Below are 15,112 nucleotides of genomic sequence, written 5' to 3' on the forward strand. Positions count from 1 at the left end.
ATACTTTTAAAAATCTGAATGAAATGGATAGTTTTCTTTTAAAAAACTAATATTGTTAAGTCTAATAAATTGAAAAGGTAAAGAGATCAGTTCCCAGAGAAGCAACAAAGAATACAATTAGAAAGCTATTCCACAAACCAAACAAAACAAAGGCACTAAATCTGGACAACTTCATTGGAAATTTTTTTCCAAACTGTTAACTATGCCCCCAAAATATTAGGCAAACTTTCACATCTGTTATGAGGAAATGTATGATTAATTCCCCAAACCTGACAAAACATACACAACTACAAACCATTCCTTTTTTATAAAAATTGACATAACCAACAGAGTGAAATGTTAGCAAACAAAATACAGTAACATATTAAAAGATAACACATACTTATTTAGGTTGTTAGGATGTGGATACAATAAGCCATCTAAAGTGGCAAGGAGAAAACCTTGCACAAAGTAGACGTGCAACTCCTGTTAGTCAAGATTATTGGTAGTCACAGATTTGACAAGTGAGATTATTCAAGGATATGAGAAGAAATCTTGAGAAACATCAGTGCCTAAAGGAGCTGTTGGGGAACAAAGTTAGAGGATTCATATTTCCCAATCTCAAAACTCACCGCAAAGCTACAGTAAACAGGACTGAGTGGTACTGGCACTGGGATAGACATAAATCTAGGGAGAGAACTGAGAGTCCAAAAATACACCCTTACATTTACAGTCAATTTACTTTCAAGAAGAGTGCCCAGATAATTCAATGAGGAAAGAATAGGCTTTTCAACAGAGGCTGCTGGGGTAAGTGGACTTCCACAAGCAGAAGAATGAATTTGGACTCCCAGGGTCATCATATACCAAAGCTAACTCAAGATGCACCAAACACCTAATGTAAGAGCTAACACTATGAACAAAACTATGAAGCTCTTGGTAGAAAATACAGGTGTAATTCTTTGTGACCTTGGATTAGGCAATGGTTTCTTAGGTATGCTATCTAAACCATAAGCAGCCTAAGAAAAATGTGCACAAATTTAACCATATCAAAATTTAAACCTTTTGAGCCTCAGAGTGCACTACAAAGAAAGCGAAAAAACCGACATATTAGGTGAAAAAAAAAAGTATTTCTAAATCATGATCTTATTAAGTCTAGTGTCCAGAATATAAGAACTCCTAAAACTCAACAATTAAAAACCAAATAACTCAGGGCGCCTGGGTGGCTCAGTTGGTTAAGCCTCCAACTCAGCTGACGTTATGATTTTTTTTTAATGTTTACTTATTTTTGAGAGAGACAGAGTGTGAGTGGGGAAGGATTCAGAGAGAGGGAGACACAGAATCCAAAGGAGGCTCCAGGCTCTGAGCTGTCAGCACAGAGCCCAACACAGGGCTCAAACTCAACAATTAAAAACCAAATAACTCAGGGCGCCTGGGTGGCTCAGTTGGTTAAGCCTCCAACTCAGCTGACGTTATGATTTTTTTTTTTAATGTTTACTTATTTTTGAGAGAGACAGAGTGTGAGTGGGGAAGGATTCAGAGAGAGGGAGACACAGAATCCAAAGGAGGCTCCAGGCTCTGAGTTGTCAGCACAGAGCCCAACACAGGGCTCGAATTCAACAATTAAAAACCAAATAACTCAGGGCGCCTGGGTGGCTCAGTTGGTTAAGCTTCCAACTCAGCTGAGGTTATGATTTTTTTTTTTAATGTTTACTTATTTTTGAGAGAGACAGAGTGTGAGTGGGGAAGGATTCAGAGAGAGGGAGACACAGAATCCAAGGGAGGCTCCAGGCTCTGAGCTGTCAGCACAGAGCCCAACACAGGGCTCGAACTCATAAGAGATCATGACCGGAGCCACAGTCCAACGCTTAACTGACTGAGCCACCCAGGCATCCCATAGCTGAGGTCATTATTTCATGAGATCATGATTTCACAGTTGGTGAGATCCAGCCCCCTTCGGCTCTGCGCTGACATGGCTCCTGCTTGGAATTTTCTCTCTCCTCTCTCTCTGCCCCTCCCCCACTGTGCTCGCTCTCAAAATAAATAAACATTCTTTTTTTTCAACGTTTATTTATTTTTGGGACAGAGAGAGACAGAGCATGAACGGGGGAGGGGCAGAGAGAGAGGGAGACACAGAATCGGAAACAGGCTCCAGGCTCTGAGCCATCAGCCCAGAGCCTGACGCGGGGCTCGAACTCACGGACCGTGAGATCGTGACCCGGCTGAAGTCGGGTAAACATTCTAAAAAAAGCAAATAACTCCATTTACAAAGGGGCAAATAATTTCTGTGTTTTTCAACTTTTCAGTACCTAAATGTCTTTTATGGATAATGTTATCAATAACATTTTGCAGAATAAACGCAGGGATAGGAAAAATGTCCACAAAATGGTGAGAGAAAACAAAATACCAGGAGTCTCCCAACGAATCCCTCCCACGAGGAGAAAATGATCATTCCTGTATTACAGATAATGATACCCTGAGGTTCAGAAATGTTAACAGGCCTTCTGACTAGCCCCTGCCACGTTCCTCCCCCTCGTGATGTAGTAATCATCCACATTTTCCTGCCTCAACAGTCAAAGATAAATTGTCACACCTCACCAAAGCCCAGAGCAGCTCAGCATGGCTTCCTACACCATCACCATCGCCCCTGGGCCTCTGTGGGGCCTCATGGGGTCTCCAGTCCCCGGCTCCAGAGAGCTGCCTGGATTCCTTTCCGGAGCTGTGAGAGGCCGACCCTGGGCGCCAGCGCCCAAAGAGAAGCGCAGGGGGGGAGAGGGCGCTGGGAGTGCAGGGATGGGGGGGAACGGGAGGGGGGAGGAAGATTAGGGGGACGTTGCAGATCCCCTGGATCCTCCACAGTGCTGCCGGGTGGCTCCTTCTCCAGCTCCGGAGCAGCACCTCCACTCACGCCTTCAAGACAGAGCCCAGCCTGAGGGCAGAGGCCAGTCTGAGGGCAGAGGCCAGCCGGCAGGCGGCCAATGGAGACCCCAAGGGCAGGCTGGTGCCGCCCACCCACCCAAAGAGCAGATAATTTGAATAGGAATTTCTCAAAAGAAGATATACAAATGACTAACCAGCACTTGAAAAGATGTTCAACATAAGCAGTCATGAGGGAAATACAAATCAAAACCGCAGTGCGATGGCACTTCACGCCCACTGGAATGGCTTGGATCAGAGAAATGGACAATAGCAAGTGTTGTCAAGGATGTAGAGAAATTGCAACTTTCATACACTGCCAGTGGGAAAGAAAACTGGTGCAGCCACCTTGGAAAACAGTTTGGCAGCTTGCCACAGTTAAACCTAGAGTTCCATATGACCTAGAAATGAAACTCCTACGTTTAATACCAGAGAACTGGGAATATATATGGACACAAAAGCTTGTACAGATGATCCTAAGTGTGATTCATATTAACCAAAAGTGGAAATAACTCAAATGTCCATGGTTTATGAAGGAATAAACAAAATGTGGCGAATCCGTACAAAAGAATATTACTGAACCATTAACAAGTAACGGAATACTGATTTATGTTACCACATGGACAAACCTTGAAAACTGTATGCTGAGCGCCGGACACAAAATGCCACATATTGTACAATTCTGCTATATGGAATGCTCAGAATGGGTAAATCTTTAGAAACAGGAAATAGATTAGTGTTGCCAGGGGCTGGGGGAAGGGGTTAATTGGGATTTACTGCTAATGATTACAGGATTTTGGGGGGGGGGGGGGCGGTCATGAAAATATTTTGGAATTAGTTGGTTGTACAACCTTGTGAATACACTTCTAAACAGTGAACTGTACACTTCTAAAAAGTGAATTTTATAGTATGTGGGTGAGCGCTCAACAAAAGAAATAAAACCCAGCAGACTACAAAAAGCCAGAATATGAATTAAAAGGGAGTCGCCAAAAAGTTAGTAAATTTTTAAGAAGTGTAAAATCCAGGTGCTTGGTGAATGGTTGTGCCTTATAGGAGTCCTTTAACCTTTTCTTCATGTTTTAAAACTCTTACCAAAAAAATGTTTGTGAAATAACTGAACAGAAACAATAAAAAGAGGATGAAAACAAACAAACGTGAAGGGCTCATCGGGGTCAGTGCAACAGAGACACGTCAAGGAATTGTAGAAATTCGGAAGATATGCAGAGCAAAGTGAACACACAGAACGCGTGCTGTGCAGGAGGCTTAGGCAGGAGAGAATCTGGAGACACTTCCTGAGCATCTGCTGCTGGAAGAGGTCCAGAGTCCCGCTCCTGTGGCATTGATTCATCTTTAAGTGAGACCCTCATAAAACCCTGCCTGGTCTCCCTGCTGCCCCCTGTCCCCGTCTTACCTTGATCCCCTCCTTTCTCATTCTCTACGTATTCTTTCAGTTCCTTAAATTGGATGGACACTACAAATATCACATATTGTAATTATTTGTACATGTGTCTTTCACTCCTGAAAGACTGAGATCCTCAAGGAATGATGTCATTTCCTATCGATCCATGGATCTGTCCCCCCGGGTCTCGTCTTGCTTCTGCATTTAGTTGGTACTGAAGAAAAAGAGCATCTGAGACTAAGCCTATCTAAGAGCAGCCATTCAACGTCATAACAACACTGAATCGAAATTAAAGTGCAAAACAGGGAAAATTATAAAATGTATGTATAAAAATGGCATTAATAACATGGCCAATAATGACATTAATATCATTTTTGGTGAAATAAAAACTGTCTAGAGACAAGTGGAAAAAATAATTTATTGCAGATTTTCTTACACAGGAACATGGAACATTTATACATGTATCGTTGTGCTGATGCGAAATACTAAATTTAAAGACACTCTTACACAAATGTAGTTGCACTATATTTTATAAAGGTAGATATTAATAAATTATTTAAGAACAACAGGCCAATTATTCCAATAGGGATGCATTCTATGTCAAAATTAAAGTTAACTTTTCTGAACCTGATGGCCTGGATATAACCACATTCTTCCAAGCTAAGAAAAAGAAGCTCATTTCGGGAAATAAATGGCCAGAAATGGCTCTTACAGGAGTATCCCAGTAGTACTCCCAATTTTATTCTCAGATGTGGTTAGAGCCCTGACATTTATCTCAAGCTAATGTAATAGCTCACTGTGAAACAGTGCAACTTTTTATAACATGTTGTTAAAGGGATTTAATACAAGGGATATAGTACAAACTACAGAATTTTAGAGGAATTATAATGCCACATGATTTGGGTGAGCAACCAAATATTTTAAGAACAGAAATGTGCATCCTGTATTTTTGATGAAAAATTAGCACAGTTCAAAATATTCATTATTTTCTTAGCATGGTATATTAATTCTTATTTTGGGAATCTGAAAATAAATTGCATTTTTTTCCCCTAAAAGTTAGAATTCACTCTTTTAGAAAATGGTTTCTATGATGATGTACACCAACACGATATAAACTTTGTTATATGTTATTATAGTCATTAAAATATACATGTACATATACATGGAACACTAAACAGATTTGGCAAACCATGATATGATATGTACACACGACCAAATACTGCTCAGTGTCATTTAATTAAATTCAACAACTACTTATTGGGTGCCTACCACTTGCAAATTACCATGTTAAGTAATGCTTGTAGTAGATCTTAAGACACATGAAATTCACATTATCCACATCTAAAGCCAAACTTTAGGTAATATACTAAACCTTGAAAATTACCAAAAGCAGAGCAAAGGTTGAATAACGAATAATGAGAGCTATGCCTAAGAGAAAGGCTTGGGGTCGTTGCAAAGGACAAAGCGAAATCTGTATCCACAGGGAATAATTGCTTGGCGTGTGACAGGGGACAACTGGAGCCCATTCTGCGGTCCCCGTCATCCCACCGTCTGAAATTCAGTTATCATCCTGTGCTGGTTCCTTTAAAGAGTGGAATAAATAAGGGTTCATTTTCAGTGATAATAAAGCTTGTAGTATCCCCCAAAGATTTTCTTTTCTTTTTTTTTTTTTTTAATATATGCATGCACATCTGTTTTTCTAAGTCTTCCCATCATAATTCTGGGTGAAACAAGGACCACCCACCTAAAACGAGCAACACTTGAGGTAGGGCTTAATTTATCAGAAGAGCCTCAGTAAGCATGCCAAAACCACAAGTAAATTATCTAAAGTAAAAACAGCAGAAAGAAGATAAAGATAAATATTTTAAAACTTGGCATTCCATTCCTTTTAGGACTTATGCTCTACCAGCATTTTTAGGGGATGTATACGTTCGGAAAAGGAAATATAATCAAGTAGTCTCACCCTCTCTAAAGAACCTCTACATCAACAAGGAACAAAGTATCAACTTTACTTCTGATATAGCGGCCTGTGTGTGGGAGTGCAGGAGCCCAGCGTGAATCAGGATTCCAGTTTGGAGGGCTGGTGTCTAAAGTCAACTCTAGCACGTAGAAGTACAACCGGAGTATAAACACAGCACTAGCACGGACCTGAGGTTCCCCTATGCAATCATTTAGATTCTGGAAAAGTATAAATCGGCTCTCCTTTCTAGGAAAAACGCACGAGGGCCAAGGATGTCTAAAGATCCCCAAACATTCCACAGGGAGATAGATTGGCCCTTAGAAGGATCTGAAGCTTCGTGATTAAGAAACCTCCCATAACTTGCAGTCCTGACTCTGGCCAGATGGTGATCTCAGAACCCCTTATGGAGCTAAGCAAAGAGGCCAGGGAGTCCCTCATTGTCCTCTCACCTCAGCCAGATTATGGAGGAAGAACCAAAAACTGGTCTTCCCCGTCTGGTGCTTTTAAGTTTAGTTTCATTAGAGGTAAAGCCGGCAACAATAAAGTATCCCCTAAGAAGTTTTCATTGTTCTAACTGGCTCATTAATGTTTCAGTACTTACAGTGCTTTACCTGAGAGTTCATTACAGCAAGTAAGAATTCTTTTCAAAGGAGACATATTTTCAGTGATTATAATTTAGCTCCTTGTATTTATATTCTGTCTTTAAAAAACGTAACTGCATGCTGATTAGTCATACCTGTGTTCCTGTAATTTTTCTGGATAGAAACCAAACTTGCATTGGCTCTTTTTTACCCTTCATGGACACTGGGCCTCTGTGCTCCAAATGGAATTGTGGATCTGAGTTTTCTGGTGTCATAAGACATCTAAAAGATAGGGGACAGGGAATAGGAAAAGACGTCTTGACTATGGTTGTATGGAGAAAGGGACATGAACCGAAGTTCGAAATCGAGACAGTAATGACACATGTTAAAATTGTATTTAAAAGTAACACAGGATTTTAGTAATGGTGGTCATGCAAGGAATTCCTAAGGTGGTGTAGATTCATTGAGAGTGGGAGTGATGATCCATTCTCAAATAAAAAATAAACAATCCTAAGAGCATAAGTGATGACTGTTTAAAAGTAACAAAATCATGCAGAGAGTTAAACCACATGCGAAGAGACATTTTTCTTGCAAATCAGTAAATACCAAGACCTGTTCTCTTACCTGTATGTGTATTCAGACACATTTATTTTTCCCTTTTCTCCAGTGGTTTCTGTTCTGCTTGTGAGGTTAACAGTATTTCCAAAAAGACAATATCGAGGCATCCTCTGCCCTATGACACCAGTAACTACTTCTCCAGTGTGTATCCCTATGGTTATCTGCAGAAATCAAAGCTTTGTTTCAATAAGCTCGATCACCAAAACACTAATTTTTGATTACTTTACGTCATAGAATAACGTAAAGTCATCATAAAGAAATCATAAGAATTCTCTGGAAGAACTCCAAGTGTATTGCAGACAAAATAAAAAACTCTCAGGGCACCTGGGTGGCTCAGTCGGTTTAGCGACCGACTTCGGCTCAGGTCATGATCTCAAAGTTTGTGAGTTCAAGCCCCACGTCGAGCTCTTTGCTGACAGCTCAGAGCCTGGAGTCTGCTTCAGAGTCTATGTCTCATTCTCTCTCTGCCCCTCCCCCACCTGTGCTGTGTCTCTCTCTGTCTCTCAAAAATAAATAAATGAAAAAAAAATTTTTTAAAAAAGAGATTAAAGGAAAGGTAAAAAAAAATCAAGCATTAATATAAAAAAAAAACTCTCACAAAATCTGTCTTCCAAGAGAAAGTGGACTTTTTCTAAAGTCAGAAGATTCCAAAGTTATGAATCTGGCAACTTATATGAGACGCAGGAAAGAGATTTTTAAAAAATAAACCAGAAAGGATAGGAAGTTTGGTCTCATCCTCTTGATTTCAGCACATGGAACAGACTAGGTAGTTTCAAAAAGGTGGACAGATTTCCCATCTCTGTGAAAAAATGTAATACAATGGGTTCAAAAATATTATAGTCTGTTGTCATGATGATGTCTTCCCTTAGACGTAATGACTGCCTGCCAAAGAATGTGAGTCAGTTGACCACAAAGGTCTGCTACTGCTATTATAGTATCTATTTTATTTACTAACCTGAACAGATTCTCCATCTACTTGAACCTGGCCAGCAATTTCCATCATATCCAAGGCCAGGTGGCAAATGGATCGTGCATGGTGGATGCATGGCTCTGGTAAACCACTCACTGTCATATACTTATCACCAACTGTCTCCACCTAACACAGCACATATATTTACACGGTCATTGGTTAGAATAAACATTACTGTTTCATTTGCTACCCTTCTATATAAACAACATTTCCCCAAGGCTACCAGTAACTTTAAACTTTCCTCCCATGAATTCGTTTAAAATTATAATACATTCAATTCCAACAAGATGAAACCTTGTAATTATTTGAAACTTGCACACAGCACTTGAGGTCTTTGATTACAGCCAGGCACGGACACAGCATTATTTCCCCCCTAGTAATTCCTGGTTTCTCATCTCAGATACGCTTATAATTCACTAGAACAATTTATTACCAGTATCTCCCTAAAATAATGATGGTTTATGACACAAGAGCCACTGCCCAACGTCCAATGGTTTATCATGTTCAATAACCATTTACATTTATGATGTGCTCACAAAATGTCACACTGTACCTCAGAAAACCACTATAAAATAAATAGTCCTTGTGGCACTCCTATTACTCCAGATGCCTGGAGATGGTCTGGTTAACATTCTTGCTTTTATGAAGCAATAATCCCCTGACTTCATTTTTTCCAATATTATATTTGTTTTCAATTGAAACAAAGCGCATAAATGCCTTATAAATGTTTATCTTCAGGTCGGTGTAATCTAAAAGCAAACCCGAGTCCCCAGTCCCCTTCTCATGCTCTAAGACTTCTTTACTATGCAAAGCATTTATGTATTTCAGTAAAAATGTCTCCGACAGAGCACTAAAACAAATGCTATGTTTACATGATGGGTGAGAAACAACCTGTGCAGATTCATTAATGTAAGTGCAAAAAGCTGCTGAACATTTCATTTGAACCAGGGAACCATCAGCTCTATTCATTTTGGTTACAGGGAAGAGAAAGGTTTACAACAAGAGGTAAATTATTTAAGAAAATGGTAAACAGTGGATACATGGAGGCCTACTGCACCAAGGCTGTAGGGCTATAGTCAGAGAATGGTGCCTCGGAACATAGGGTCTCAAAATTCAGACTCTGAAGGGCACTGCATTAGGATGTGGTCTGGACTTGCCTTATAAACAAATGGATTTTTCCGGGAGTCAGTCAGTGTGTCAAATCTGGTGTAGAGGTCATTGAGCAGGTTTACAATCTTCATGGCCCCTTCTCCAGATGCATGCTTGCTACAGAAGGCATTGAAGCCCACAATGCCACTGAAGAGGATGGTCACGTTGTCATATCTCTTGGCAGGCACTGGACGCTTGTGTCTCAGCTCATTGGCAACGGATGGAGGGAGGACAGAATACAACAGCCTATTCAGCGGGATGGGGAAAAAGCCGCAGGAAGAAATGCTGGGAATCACAGAGTTTTGATGTTGTTTGTACCGTAAAAACCTGGAGTCTTATAAGACACCCATTATTAGCCATCTATGTAAGTTTTCAAAAATATCATAATTTATTTGTTTTAATCACATGCAACACCTCCAAATCCAAACCAATTCAAACTAAATGGAAATAAGGCAACCAAATAGGCGAAGCAGAACCCTGGCAATAGGAAGTCAGAGTTTTCATCCGTGGTACTGAATTCTGACCTGTTATTACAGTATTCACAGTAGGAAAGTTGTCATTACCAGCACTTAGAACACTGTCTGAGTAGTATAATACCAGGACCGTGTTTATCTCTCAGGAATAAGAAGTTTACCTGAATTTGTGTAAATACCATTAAACCAAATAGATCTCCTCCCAGTCTCATCCATGCCTCTTTCTTCCGTGAAAGAAACGGAAAAAACAGGTGGAGCCTGGGCTCGTCAAGAAAAGACTGTACTTCTATAAGCAATCCTGTGATTTTTCGCATCAGGTACCACGCAGAGGGACAAGTGTGGTAAGCACAACGGGAGGAGAGTGAGAGCCGAGGGACTGATAGGACAGAAGCAGAAACTGGGGTAACCGATGGCTCTTGGCATGAGGATCCAGAGGAAGAAATGATGCCTCTCTACCTTTTTCTTCCCTAAAGCCAGAGGACGTACTGTGCTAAGCTGAATCTTACAAGCCTCATACAATGTGTTATTTTCAAGGATGAAGTTGTACCACATACCAATAAAACCTACAGTTTGAATTTCTTTTTTAAGCAGTGGGAGGAATTTGAGCCGCCTATCCCATATCCTTTTTGAAATCTGCAAAATATGTGGAGGGATTCAGGGATCTGTTGAGGGCCACAAGGAAAGTAAAGAGGCATCAAAGAAACCAGACATAGCTTTCAGCTTCTCTATACAAAGGTCAAGACAAGTGAATTAAGAAGCTATGTATAGACAGACATTAAATGTCGTTCTCTATTTCATCCATGTTATTAATAAATAGTTAACTGGCGTGTTTATGTGTGGGCACAGCATTCATTTCAGGGCAACCACACACATATCAATGCAAAGAAAAGTACAGAAAGTGATGCTGTTATCAATATTCTGGGTGTTCAAGTAGAATGAAATAGTTCTTAGGAGAAGTCAGACAGATCACTTCAATTCTCCGACAAGCCATCAAAAATGAATACCCAAGACCCTGGGTAAAATCTCTCATGAATGTCCAGTGATTTAGTGCCTTTAACGAATATATACAAGCAAGGCCAAGTAGTATGCACAGTGCATATCTGAATGAATTTTTGAAAATGAAGGCCAATTCTAAGTACAGTGTTCACTGCAACCCCGAGAACCCAGCCAGCCCTTGGCACACAGAGGATGCTTTGAACATATCTCTCATATGAAGGAAGGAATGAATGGATACTTCACATTTAAATACATACTTGGATTATTGTATTGATTTTCAGGGAGGTATTATGGCATTTATTCTTTCAACTTAGTTTCTAAAACTAGAAGACACATTTCCACTACCATTAAGACTGATGTATTTCTGTATGCATAATTTCTTTCTAAGTGATATGGAAGATTCTTACCTACTACTCCAGAGTACAACAGGTTCCATGCCTTTCTAGTTTAGTTACCAAACTTAACCAAAGTAGGGTCACAATACACAATGCCCTTCCTTACCCACAAGGTTACATTCTTACGTGTCTGTCTTTTTCTTTTCATCTTCCAAGGCTCTTAACGTGAGCTGCAGCCTATCTGTGAGGATTTCCAGTTCTTGGGTCAGTTTGTATTCCTCTCTGAATTGTTCTCCCAAGAGAACGAGATCGCGCGTGGCATCATGCAGAGGGATGTCACTTAGGTACAGACCTCTCCTTGTCAGATCGTCCAGGTTCATCACACTGATAGATAGGGAAATGAGGCGAAGTCAGTGCCAACTTGTGTACATGCTAACATCAAGCCTGACTACTGTCAAGGAGTAAAATCTGGTCATCTCCTACCATTCAATAGGTCAGGCTAAAGACAAAAAAAAAAAAAAAAAAATGGAGAGTTGCATGAAGACTATAACTTCATTCTTTCATATATTTAAAAATCTATCAAGGAGCAGGGGCGCCTGGGTGGCTCAGTCGGTTGGGCGTCTGACATCGGCTCAGGTCATGATCTTGGGGTCGCGAGTTCGAGCCCCGCGTCAGGCTCTGTGCTGACCGCTCAGAGCCTGGAGCCTGTTTCGGATTCTGTGTCTCCCTCTCTCTGACCCTCCCCCCCTTCATGCTCTGTTTCTCTGTCTGAAAAATAAATAAACATTAAAAAAAATCTATCAAGGAGCAGTGAACGTGACATACATTTTTGCCAAATCTCACTTTTTGATTCCATCAGCCTAAACTGAAAGATAAAGGAGAAAACTATCCTGTGAAAATTAACCTGGTATTTAACACGTGGCCGTTATGGACTGCAATCACATTTTCCCCTCATTATAAAGAGATGGAGAAAACTTTCTTTTTGCCCTCTGTAACAGGGATGATAATGCTTCTTTTGAGAAACCAGTTCATTGTTGCCTTATGCATCCATTGACTGTTGTAACTGGTTGCTTTTCTCTTTTAGATGCAGTGATAAAAAGTTTACAATCAGATTTATGACCTATCTTCCACATGTATTTTATGTGCTTATAACTTTATGACATGTATTTTATGTGCTACTCTTACTTCTCATTCTAATTTCTTCTACTGCTTTTGTTTGCTTTGAAAATTTTTCTCATTTTTGAAATATTATATAATCTTACTAAAGTGTATGCATATTTGTAACCTATGTTTTTTGTTTTTTTTTACCGAAGTTATTTTTAGATTAGCATAATAGGGGCACCTGGGTGGCTCAGTTGGTTGATCATCCAACTTCAGCTCAGGTCATGATCTCATGGTTCATGGGTTAGAGCACTGTGTCGGGCTCTGTGCTGACAGCTCAGAGCCTGAAGCCTGCTTCAAATTCTGTGTCTGCCTCTCTCTCTGCCCCTCCTCTGTCTCTCTCTCTCAAAAATAAACAAACATTAAAAAAAAAAGAATAGCATAATTGTATTGATTCAGTGATGATCTGATAAGTGACTGCTTTTTAAAAATTTATTTTTTGGTTAAAATATTTTAAGGTTATATTATTGGTTTGAATTCTTTAAATATAAAGTAATAACTTCTGGGCATTCACAATAAGAATTTCTCTAAAATGACATAAGGAGTTGTGACTTTACTGAAGAATTTTGGATTAATAAAATGTCTCCTTGTTATACATTCTCAGCAGAAATGTCCACAAATCAAAGCCAACATAAGCATGTCAAAATAGAAAAATAAAATGATCAAAGACTTTAGTAATGAACCATATGGTTTCTTTAGATTTTGTTAAAATGCATATGTATGTTAACCTGGAACAACTCGGCTCAATGGCAGAATAGACTCATCTGAAAAGAGGACAGATCACCTGCTAGCTGATATACAAGAACTGCCCGTGAACAGAGAAAACAAACAAACAAAAAAAGATTATAAGCTTAAAATAAAAATGGCTAAAAATTCTTGTATGGAGTTTAAAAACAATCAAATTATATCTCACTTTGTGTGTGTGTGTGTGTGTGTGTGTGTGTGTGTGTGTGTGTGAAAGAGTACCTGTGTGCACAAGAGGGAGTGGGGGAGGGGCAGAGGGAGACAATCTTAAGCGGGTTCCATACTCAGCAGAGCCCCACACAGGGCTCAATCCCATGACCCTGGGATCATGACCTGAGCCAAAAAGAGAGTCAGATGCTTAACTGACTGAGTCACCAAAGTGCCTCTATGTCTCATTTTTCTAAAAATTTACTTATTATCTTAATGAACTAGTAACATTTTTCCCCTAAATTTAAACTAATCATCTTAGAATTATTTATAAGTAAAACTGCTTTTAGTGGATCTCATTTAACACAAGTACAAATCTTTCTAAATACACGGACAGGTACCATATGACAAATTGTGAATGTGTCAATATGTGACCAATTTCTTCATATGGTAATTAACAAAGAGCCTCCAAATCTTCTGCTTCTGTTTCCAAAGAGACCTTTATCTCCATGAATAGAAATTGTCCCTATTGAACAGCTGTCATTCTACTAAAGCTCAACGTGAAAAGGGCAAAAGAAAAAAAAAAAAAAAAAACACATTGATAGCAGATAAAAATATAGTTAGAACAATGAAAGTGACTAATAAAAAGATATAAAGGGTTGATATTCTCTAAGTTTGTCTCTTTTATTTTCATGATGCATATTCTCAGGAAAAAATAATCATTAGTCTTATGTAGTCGTTAATAGTTAATAGTTAATATTAATAATATTAAAGGAAGTTATAAAGTTATAAAGTCGTTATAAAGTTATAAAGTCGTTAATAGTTAATATTAATAATATTAAAGGAAGTTATAAAGTTCAATAGATTTTTCAGAAATTTTCAGGCAGTATCTTTAAATGAAGAGTGATCATGGTGGACTTTAAATTAAATTTTTAGCCAGTAGCTCAGCAAAACATGCTGTAGTGAATGTGTTACTAAATAATGTGCATATAATGTTTCTGTCATACAAAGTTATAAATACACAAAATACCACCTAAAAAGTTCCAGTTACCTTTTTCTATTTTTCTAAGTAAATTTAGGTATGTTTTTCTTATTCTGAGTTGCCATGCATCTTTTGGTAAAATGTTTTTTCAAATTGGAAAAATACCATCCTACAGTTTTACTTCCTTCTGATGTTCATTACAAAAAACATAATTTACATAAGTTTCAATGTAATAATATATTTTGAATAGTATATCCTGATTAGAGTAGCTAAATATTTTCAATATAGGGTAGTTATATTTTAAATCTAGAAATAACTGTAGAAAGTAATTTTTCGGTGCCAAATATACCCATGTATTTATGTCATCATATTAAATGCTTTATGGAATTTCTTTTCTACGTGGTGCCTCTTTGGAAGATACAAAGCTAAGCATTAGCCACCAGCAGATTAGATTTTCCCATGATCTGATGGCACATACACTTGGCACATTGATTAAGACAGAACAAATTAAAAAAAAAAGAATACAGGATTTCTTCTGAGCTTGTTACAAATGTTAAATGAAATTATCCTTGTACTAGAGTGCTGTATGAACAGGGGTTGTAATACCTAATTATACTTGAAACATGTAGACATCATTAAATAAGATGCTTTTGAATTTCTCTGTTAGCTAAAAATGGGTATTTCTATCTATTATAATTGATCTAA

At 38.8% G+C, this 15,112-nt stretch overlaps 1 protein-coding gene across 2 annotated transcripts in view; it reads right to left on the reverse strand.

The window, feature by feature from the left end:
- Window positions 1-4,691: 4,691 nt before the first annotated feature.
- GUCY1B1 (guanylate cyclase 1 soluble subunit beta 1) overlaps window positions 4,692-15,112 on the reverse strand; it is a 47,297-nt gene continuing 36,876 nt past the window's right edge. The window contains exons 9-14 of one of the 2 annotated variants that reach the window (XM_043566823.1): window positions 11,560-11,757; window positions 9,578-9,815; window positions 8,406-8,546; window positions 7,457-7,611; window positions 6,988-7,114; window positions 4,692-5,873 (exon numbers count right to left, since the gene is read on the reverse strand). In XM_043566823.1, the coding sequence (XP_043422758.1) occupies window positions 5,850-5,873; window positions 6,988-7,114; window positions 7,457-7,611; window positions 8,406-8,546; window positions 9,578-9,815; window positions 11,560-11,757 (883 nt within the window). In that variant the 3' untranslated portion in view covers window positions 4,692-5,849. Of the gene's footprint in view, window positions 5,874-5,904; window positions 6,116-6,987; window positions 7,115-7,456; window positions 7,612-8,405; window positions 8,547-9,577; window positions 9,816-11,559; window positions 11,758-15,112 lie in introns of those variants that run through there. The other variant, XM_043566815.1, reaches the window with a different exon arrangement.

This window comes from Prionailurus bengalensis, chromosome B1 (genome assembly GCF_016509475.1).
Source record: "Prionailurus bengalensis isolate Pbe53 chromosome B1, Fcat_Pben_1.1_paternal_pri, whole genome shotgun sequence".
In the NCBI taxonomy this organism is placed as follows: Eukaryota; Metazoa; Chordata; class Mammalia; order Carnivora; family Felidae; genus Prionailurus; species Prionailurus bengalensis.